This window comes from Phlebotomus papatasi, chromosome 3, assembly GCF_024763615.1.
Source record: "Phlebotomus papatasi isolate M1 chromosome 3, Ppap_2.1, whole genome shotgun sequence".
In the NCBI taxonomy this organism is placed as follows: Eukaryota; Metazoa; Arthropoda; class Insecta; order Diptera; family Psychodidae; genus Phlebotomus; species Phlebotomus papatasi.
Genome location: NC_077224.1, coordinates 10,643,069 through 10,653,601, shown reverse-complemented (window position 1 = coordinate 10,653,601; position 10,533 = coordinate 10,643,069). Strand labels below are relative to the sequence as shown.

General features: G+C 33.6%; 1 protein-coding gene across 2 annotated transcripts in view; it reads right to left on the bottom strand.

The window, feature by feature from the left end:
• Positions 1–5,936: 5,936 nt before the first annotated feature.
• Positions 5,937–10,533, bottom strand: part of LOC129806672 (neurogenic locus Notch protein) — a 101,232-nt gene continuing 96,635 nt past the window's right edge. For both annotated transcript variants that reach the window (XM_055855439.1, XM_055855440.1), the window contains exon 9: positions 5,937–9,310. In XM_055855439.1, the coding sequence (XP_055711414.1) occupies positions 8,832–9,310 (479 nt within the window). In that variant the 3' untranslated portion in view covers positions 5,937–8,831. The remainder of the gene's footprint in view (positions 9,311–10,533) is intronic.

Sequence of the window (10,533 nt, the reverse complement as noted above, 5' to 3'; positions counted from 1 at the left end):
AGATCTATACAAATCTATAGGTATAGTATAAGTATCCTTCTTCCCTGAATAAATAGTCGGCATAAGTCAAAGAAAAGTGGACAAAAAATCAGTGTTTACAACTATCCCGTGTTTACTACTGCCCCAGTTTCCCCTTTCATTTCCTATAGTTTAATATCTGAAAAATTTTGGAAATGAAAACGCGAATTTGATAACAATTTATAGGTTAAGGTTTTCTGACAAAAACGGATTCACTTATCACTTTCAGCTATCCAATGGTTGATACACTTATACTTTATCCAAATTTTCACTTTTTGTCGCCAGATGTCATTTGACTACATTTGTGGCATTTTTGACTAAAAATGTCACAATTAAGCACTTAATAATTACTTATTATGGACTTACTTTATGCACTTTGAAAAAACTCATATTTCAGTGCATGGATAATGCCTTAGCTGGGACGGACGAAACTAGATGTAAAAATACTTTTTATTTAGCTTTCGAAACCAAATGACTTTTCTCTTGTAGAAACTCTGGTACTTTCTTGTTCGTCTTAAAGAGGTCTATTATCGTGCTGTAAAGACCAAGATAGACTCAGGCTATTCCTCGAGAATATTTAGCCAATAAAATTTTGTTCTGAACGATCAAGTATAATCAACTTTTAACAAGAACCTGTAATCGATAATTCAAAGATAGTTTGGGCGGTTTAAGCTAATCTCTTACAGCTACATTTTAAAGACTAAATATTTTCAAGGGTCATCTTGAGTCTCTCTGAGGCTTAAGACTAACGATTCGCACTAAAATTGTTATAAATAAGCAATAAAATTTGTTATTTGGACTTTCAATAATGTTAACTCTTGAACTTTGATATATTCAGGAAAGAAAAGCCGGACTTGGCCCATAAAAAAAATGATTTAAATTATGATTTAAATGTTTGTGGGCCAAGTTAAGCTTTTCCTCCTTGAATAAATCACACTTTAAGAGTGTTACACAATTGAAATTCTACATGAAATAGCTTCAAAATTTTAACATAAAGTGCGACATCAAGGTAAAGATATTGAACCAAAAGTTAAAATTTATTTTTAAATTTAACTAACCTCTAGGCTTTAAGGTTTGTCTGGGTCTGAGGTGTCTAAGGACTCAAAAATGAGGTGGTAGAATGATGATGCAGTAAAGGAGGAATTGGAAGGATGTGAGAAATTTGTTCCGGAAGTTGGTGGCAACTTAAGCCATCGATTGTTCCAATTTTCTCTTCGAAAACAATACACGTTGATCAATAGGTAAGTGTCCTTCCGCCTTGCAGAAAGGTCGTTTTCTCCTTATTACTCCCTCTAAGCTTTCTTCCGGTGGAATTTGCTTAGTTCTAATTATTATTTACTGCCTCCACGTCCACCTCCTCAAGAGAGCCACAGGGAGGTTTAATTACAGACACGCATAAAAAGGCCCCTGATTTATAGCTATGCCATCTGAATTGATCATTTCAAGGGATTCCCCGCGCTCTGCAATCTCAGACAAAGAATCCGATGCGCCGGCTCCAAGATGCCATGTAGGGAAAAATAGGGCTATTTGGACACTAATCTGTACATCAATTTTATAGAAATGGAGGTAAGTTATAAAAGTGAAAAATGTAACCAATTTGAAAGTATGAACTTCGATTAACAAATATTGATTTCTAGAGTACTTTGAAGGTTATAAATACAGTAGAGATCTTCAAATTTGAACGATGGTTGAATTTAAAATGTAAAATTTGAGGTTATATGAAGAAGGTTTTGCGTGGAATCTGAATCAGAGCCATTTTTGTTCAATGTTTCCTCAATATTATCGTATTATATTAACTTCTGCAACGAATTCAATTTATTTCACAATAAATTACATTGATATACAGTGCCCGCTCTCTAATCCGGATAGGCATAATCCGGACGAGTTATCGACGGTTACATTTAAAATAATTTTGAGGTCATGTATGCATGTCTTTTCAGCAATTAATGAATTATCCTGTGATGTTTTTGTTTAATAAATGAAGTATAATAGCATAGAATTCACTAATTATATCTTTTTAATCTTCTTTAAAACTTTCATTCTAATTCTACAAAAAAAATCCTTGTAGGGGAAACTGAGTCACCACCAAACAGGGGTACCACCAAACACTGCGATTTTTTAAATAGGTATTACACCTCGGAGGGCAAGTCCTATAAGAAACCATAGATATAGGGATGCTTGTCCAACAAAAGAATTTTCAACATAGTTCACGTACGTTTTTTGGTGCCCCAGAAAGTGTTTATTGGTACCCCAGGTGGTTGGAAAAAAGCGAAAAATGCATAGTGACACAATTTTCCTTTTTACGGAAAATTCAAGTGCTTCACATCATCCTTGTATACATTAATATGCAGCCTATACCTAAGACTACAACATGGGGTAAGCAACATTTTTTTAAAATTCACAGTTTTCTTAAGAAATTCAGTCAAAATCGCATCTTTCAAAAGTGTTTGGTGGTACCCCAGTTTCCCCTATTATTTTTTCGAGACGTTAAACAAATTAAAAAAAATCCATACGGATTACAAAGCGGACATCTGTCATATTGTCTCCCAATCATCCGGATTACAAAGCGGGCACTATATTTTCTAAAGTTACTTTTCTTAATTACTTAGAGAAAGTGAATTTCACATGAATTCCGTTGCATTTTTGAAAATATTGTTCAAATTTGAGGAGTGAGAAATGTCATTTATACTCCCCAAATGTTCAAATTTAAGGAACTCTACTGTAATTGGTTTTTTTCAAGTTTTATGAAGGTTGTCCGGAATTTTGCGTTGTCCGAAAATTCAAATTTAACCATAGTTCTAGTTTTTGCAAACGTTTTTTCTTCCCAACGGAATTGCTAATACTGATCAAAAATGTTTATTGTTTTGTTTATAAATTAAGTATGGAACTTAAAATAAAACGCTTTATTTGGCTTTATTATATTTATAATAAATTTGATTCTGCATCTCCATCCCACCTCTTAAAAATCCAGTTGCCGAATTAACCTCCGACCAAAATAGCCCTACTCTCCTTTAAGCTAAAAGCCCGTTCAACGCGACTGAAAATTTGCACGGGATTAGAAGATTAATCATCAAATTACTTGACAATTACTACAGTTAGAAAGCAAAATTAAAGGAAAGGATGAGATCCACTTAATATGCAGCTCATTTAGAGCTCTGCAGATTGAGAACAGTGAGGAAGATAAATTTGTTCAAACGTCAAAGATAGCATTAAGTAAATGGTGCAATAGGATATGACTCAAATATGATTTCAGGAAATTATAATAATAAATTGAGAGATTAACCCATTCCTTACCATGATATTTTACATGATACGCAAATTGACTGATTTTAGATGATTTATTTCTGGGCAATTGATATTCGAATTTCTGTCGGGAATGGATTTTTAGTTACTTTAGTCCTTCGATTACTTGGAAAAAATAGCCCGACAGGCATGGTAATATATTTTGTTGTTCTTTTCTCGCTTCGCGGAAAGTCATACAAAATTTTTACTCAAAATGGCGGACGGAAAATTCGGCATCCCGTCGAATTTGTTAAAATTGACCTCTTTCCTTTTTCCTGATTTGAATTATGGTTGCCAATTTGTTTTCTTGGATAGTTACTCTATCTAAATCAATAGAGTTCGTAATAAATTAATGTACAAAATTTAAATTCAGTGACCGTTAAGACGCGTGTTTGAGGGCGGATCCCCGCGCCCCCATAATGGATAATTTTTTTTTCTTTTCAAAAAATTCATCTATTAATCTGTAGGAAACTAATCCCAAAATATGAATATTCTATCTCAAGTATTTCTGGTACATTGTCTGAAAGGGCTAATAGGAAGTAAAGTGTGATCACGACAAGATTGTTCCCAAGAATAATGCATTAATAAAGAAGTCTACATAATATTAAAAAAAAAAAGAAAAATACTTTTTTAAATTTAATTCATTGTAGATTTATTAGATATATGGTAAGTGTACCAAATTTCGTCATAGTTGCAAATAAGCACCGAAGTCTTAAGTCTGAAATGCAATATTTTTAATTCATATTGATATATTTTGTTACCTCCTTTTCGGGAGGGTTCTTTGTTTTCTTTAAATCACTTCCTAAAATATTGAAAAATTAATAAAAATATGAACATTGCCTTGGGTAGTATTCCGGCCACTTTGAGGGTAATATCGGCCACCTTGTTTTTGACCATCTTTTGTAAAGCAACTGATAGAAAATTTCAAAACGTCAAACGGAACGAGTTTAATATTTAGTTTAGAGAGATCTTCCAGAGATCTTCCGTGAAATTTGTCCTGAAGACCTGAAGAGTAGCATCTTAAATTTACGCGCAGATTTCCGTAGAAATTTGCCCTTCCTGAACTCTTCCAAGGTCTTTTCCACATCATTTTTTTTCATAGAAGCGATGGTTTTTTCTCTGGACATTGTAGAATTCAGAAATCGAAAAAAACATAAAATAAATAAGAAATTTAGGAAAGCAAAAGATGTTGCCGGAATAGGCAACACTACATCTCCGGAAAGACGCTCACAAAGTATCAACTTTTCCCAGGCGGGAAATTTTACTCGATATTTAAAGATTGATACACTATTCACATAAGCACAAACAATCTTCAATGAAAACTAATCAATTTTCATGAAAAACACCGAAGGAAAACCTTCTGCACTTCACCACAAATCAGAAGACTGCTAGAAACACAATCGATCAGTCACATTTTTTGTAAGACTCTTTCCACACTGAGTTCTTACAACGCAATTTAAATTCAAATTATACCTAAAATTTAACGGTCTTTGTGTTAATACATCCTAAAATGAAAAAAAATATTTAAAAGCAAAATGAATTCATTGACTATTCGAAGATAACATACATAATTTTAATTAATTTATTTCCATGGCCGAAACTACACTCAAAGTGGCCGAAATTAGAAGGTGACCGAAATTTGACACACTTCCCCTATTTACCATTTTTACGAATATGCTTACCAATCTGCTGCAGCCTTTTTTAAATTCCCTTTTGCCTTACTCAGATATCTTAAAATTTGGACCTTTTTAATGATTCTTTGAGGTTGTACATAATGAAAAATTAAATACCTGTATCTTTTGACTTTGAAGATATTGAATAAAAACCGATTTTAATAATTGGCTGCGTTAATTCTTTTGTTCGAATCCGGTAATTTTTCTTCTTCAACTTCAGTCATATTTTGCACAATGAATAGAGCACGATTTACCACCACACAAAAGATAGGGGATAACTTTTCCCTTACCAGAACATTATAGGGAAGGGAGACGAGGACAGACTTAGGCAACAATTTTTTTTCTTGCCTAATTTGTGAAAAACTTGTTTAAATTAGTTTGGTGAATATTTCAATAAATCATCGGTTGGATTAGCAACTGTGTTAACTGAATTTGCTAATCCAACCGACGAAATAAGAAGAAAGTTAATTACTCTGAATAAGGAGTAGTTTGACGAATATTGTTTAAAAACTAATAACACCTTACTATCCAATTCTACCCCGGAATAATTCTTCCCTGGTCTTCCTAGAATTCTAGCAATAAGTTCCTAATATTGAGTAATGAATAATGAATATAATGAATATTTTTTTATGAAATGACATTGACATCGTTAATTGCAAGCCCCTCGAGTTCGGCTCTGCTGGATGCTTACACACTTGCATGTTTCATGAAACATCATTTCACGCATGTTTCAATTGGTTTGTGTTTCGGGTAATAGAAGAAATACACCGAGAGAAATTCAAAAATTTAGTCAGCCCAACTCCGCAATTGACGAAATAAAGTAGTACAGACACTTCTTTTGTTTCTTCGTTGAGTTTACATGGTGAAGAAAGCAAGAAACATCGTGATAGTGAAACATTCGAGGGGTGGATAAGTAACACGAAATGCAACAGTTTTCAAGAAAACCCAAAAGAAAAACTCTCATTTAATTATTACTCAATAAAAATACTTTTATTACAATATCTAAATTGTATTGTACAATAATTATTATCAGCATCTACGTAAGATCTTACTTCTTATTTCTATCATTTATAAGAATGAAATTCTTGCTCATCTAACATAAGGAGAATTTCAGCGTCATTTACTTTGCATTTATATATTTCTTTTCCATTTATTCACCAAGGTTTTAACAGATAGAGCGCCAAAATATTCTATTGTTCTATTGTTTATCCAAATTCAATTTTCTTTTAATGCGAAAAAAAGAACAAAAATAAGAAATGAGTAGAATAATTGCACACAATTAACACTGATAGTAATTAGAGATTTTCATATTTATCAATATTCAATTAAATAATTATAGACGCATTTTATTCAAAAAATATGCTAAAAAAAATTATTAAATTACTTTAAATTATTCTGTCTTTTTTTCTTCTTTTATCGATATCAAAAACATGAATAAAATTATCCTATTCTCACAATATACTTTATAAAAATTTCTATGTAAAAAAAAATTACGAAATACATTTTTTTTATCTTATGATTTCTCTGTCATCTTCTTCTACTTTACTTACTTATATACTTTTTTGTGTTTACAACAAATCTGTCTTCTTAACAAATTTTTAAATATGTACATAAATGTAATAAAAAAATTTGAATGATATTTTCTTTATAATAAAAATGTTATATTATAAATTTTTTAATCAGTCTAGCATTACTATAAAATTACCTTTTTTAAATCAGAGGCATTGTCGATGTGATATTTTTATTTTTATTTTTTCTTTCTTTTTTTCTGGGGGAATAAGTAAAATGCATTCTTTACTATTTGTCACTTATGTATTATCCATTTGTTACTAAATATTTGATGCTGTGGAATATTTTACGCAAATTGCGTTTTCTGATTGGTTAGAGCTTTGGTTTGACAGCTGTCAATCTTCACTCCGTCTATTCATTTATAGGGAACAATTTGACAGTTAAATTTGTAACCCCTGTAGCCGATCGGCCGCAAAGTTTCACAGTAACAGAAAATTCCCTGGAATTTATCTTCAATTTTTCCGCGAGAGTTTCCGTGGAAATAAACCCTAATATTCCGCTTGCAATTCTGCGGAGTTATAACCTTTTTTCGCGTGGATTTCCTGGAAAAAAGTCCGAGGATTTTTCTTGCAACATACCTGAGAGCATTCCCTGGAAATTGATTCAAAATTTCCTTTGAATATTCCGAGTATATTTTCTGATATCTTTCCGACCAAGACTCCATGGAAGTAAGCGCGAAAATTCTGAAATTATTTTTCGCCCTAACGCTATAATTCTTGCGAGCTAGACATACTCAAATGAACGATATGGTAGCAATATTTTCAATTCAAAAGTAGAACAATTGAGTGTTCGTCTGATAGAAGAACACTCTCCAAGTTCTAAGCCGCCAATTGGCACTGATCGTCCATATTTGTGGATGTTTTTTCTGGAAATTCTCTATGAAAATTCCACGCCATTTTTAATCGATTTTAGGAATCATTTTGAAGAATTAAAAAAAAACACTGGAAAAGTCGTGTAATTCCGTAATATTAAACCACGGAAGCCACTAAGGCCGTTGCATGGAAATTTCCACGGAGAATTTCGTGGAAATAAAGAGGATTTTTCCAAATTTTTAAAGGGTTAACTGCCGATTGTACCGCTAATAATCCATAGGAAAAGCCGTGGAAATATTCTTCAGAGAAAAGTCCATGGAAACTCGCGGACATTTCTTATTAGACGGTCCTATACAGAGTTCCGCAAACGTCCATGGAACGCTAGGAAGAAATTTAGCGTCAAATTCCATCTTGGAAGCTTACGCGGATTTTTAGCGGTAAAATCCAGGGAATTCCACGCGGTTTTTTAGCGGTAAAATCAAGCGGACATGGCAGACAAGGCTGCTGGAAATCCAGTGGAATCGCTGCGGCCGTTGGCTATAGGGACATGAAAAATTTTAGGGAATTTTTATAGAAATACTGAAAAGAAAGATAGTGGAGCTGTCCATGGACATTTCCTTTAAATTCTGCGGATATTTTTTATTATATTGTTTTTTTTTCTATTTTTTCTATTATTTCAAAATTCTTTCTATGGATTTTTTTACGAAATATTCCATGGAAAAAAGCCTAAATTCCTTGTAAAAGCTCATTTAAAAGTTTGAGGGAAAATTCTGCTCTTTCCGCGGAATGTTCTGACGATTTTTTAATGCAAGTTTCCAAGGAATTTCTGATGATCCTCCATGGGGAAAATTGTTCAAAAGTTAGAAAGAAAAATCCACGAGATGTCCAAGGAATCTAAGAGGAAATCCATCGAATATTCTACTATCTTTCTTCTCAGTATTCTAATGAAACTTCCGCAGAATGAGCAGAACTTTCCGATGAATTTCTTATGGTATTTCCTCAACTTTTAGTTACAAGGTTTAGAGAATAATAACCGTCAAACCTCCAGCCAATCAGAGAACGCAATCCAACCAAAATATTTCACAGCCTCAAATATTTAATACCAAGCAAATAATTCTTTACTGGGGTAAAAAAAAATTTGATGCAGCCCTTGAAAAAAAATCAAAAGAGCAAAATTCGATAGAAATATTGATGGTTTCTGAAATTCTAACTTAATGGTTAAATGTTACACAGATCTTACTTGATGAATTTAGCACGATTCTCAATAGCGATTTGTTGCAAATGCTCAGTTCTTATTCTTTATTTTATTTATTTATTTATTTATAAAAAAAAAGTCGACATACTAAATATATATCAATTAATAAAATATTTGTTTATAATAAGTGAGAAACACTTACATAATTGAAAAAAAAATTAAAATAGAGATTACCTTGCAAGTGTACCTCATGTCAAATGAGAATTCTTCCCTCCCTGGACTTCAAATGTAGATCGCTTCGGAGCCTTTGTTGGCTTGATGGCCACCCGTCACGTAGACATTATTGGCCGGTGACTGAACACCCTCTGACCAATCTGAATTGGAGTGCGGCGACGAGCTGGACCAGTCTCCTGGTGACTCGGGCGATGGCGTTGGGTAGCTGTCCAGTGTGTGCACCAGATGCTGCGGCGTTCCACCTCCGGAATGCTGACTGGGCGGCGTGAAGTACTGATGGAAGGATGAGCAAGACTGATGATTGGCACCACTTGTGCTGCCCAATCCCTGAAGGGACTGAGCCGGCTGCAGAGCCTGCTGCTGAGGTCCATTTCCAGCACCGCCATTGGCTTGGCCACCGCCTCCTCCTCCTCCTACACTACTTGCCAAACTGCCCATATTGGTGCCCGTAGACGATCCCGGCGACTGAACAGATTGACTATTGCTCATTGGAGATGATCCCTGGGAAGACGCTGACGTTCCTTGTGCTGCAATACCAAAACAATTGATCGTTTCAAGATATCATCTTCAGTATAATCAACAGATTTTTAGATTTAAACGTTCCATTGAATATTTTAAGCATTATTACCGACCAAAACTTCTTGAAATTGTGCTAAACAGAATTTTCACTTTAACGCTATAATTCTTGTGAGAAACACATACTCTGATAAATGTTATGGCAACAGAAAAGCAATATTCCCAAATCAGAAACAGATCAATAAGAGTGTTTAGTCTCAAATAATGATTAGACTACAAAGTCACTAAAATCGGAAAACTTTCCGGAGAATTTAATGGAAATAAACTGGATTTATTTGTATATACAAAAGGCAGAACTGTGGATTACTCCTGTAGTATTCTATAGGAAAAGACGTGGAAATACTCGTACAGAAAACTTCCTGGATATTCGCGAAGATAGTACACCTGGCGAGCGTCAGTTCTATGCAGAATTCTGAAAACATTCATGATACACGGGCCGGCTATTAAACATCTATGGAAAACGCATAAGCAATCAGAGTTGTTCGAGTTCCTGGTTCCCTTAGTTTCGTGAAAAATAGGTTTCCTCAAGGGGGGGGGGGGATATTAGGGTCGGAAGTGGTGTATAGGTGAAAATGAAGTGCTTGAAAGTCTTTGGAAGTGGTAGTGCACAAATATGTTTTTTTTGTCTTATTATGTATTTTTCATATTACGTTACTTTTAGTTAAGATTTTTAATTCGAACGGCAAACTGAAAAGGTTTGTTGAATTTTTTAAGTTCAATTACGACAATAAATGGAGCAAATACACTCAAATTTATTATAGCTTAATTGTGTTGTAATTTTCCCAAATAACCACTCAATTCAGGACTTTGGAAAGATGTCATAGCAATTCAAGAAATTGGGTAAAATGTTGGAAAACAATAATTATATCGTATTACGCTATTTAGAAAAGCTTGGATGTGTTTAAAAACTCGTTTATAAATGTGGCCGCTTTTCTCCTGATAAGGTACCAGGGATCGTTAGTGTTCCTCGGACCGAAAGGCTCTATCCCGCATATCGGAATTCCGAAATAAAATGTATTTTTAACTAAATGCATTATGTTGGTTTATATTTAATATACAGAATCAATTTTCTCTTCCAGTTTCTAAGAAAATTGTTATTAATTGCCTGATTTATTAAACCACTGAATCAGAGCTTTAGCCAGAAATATGCCATCACTTTCTTAAAATTGCACAT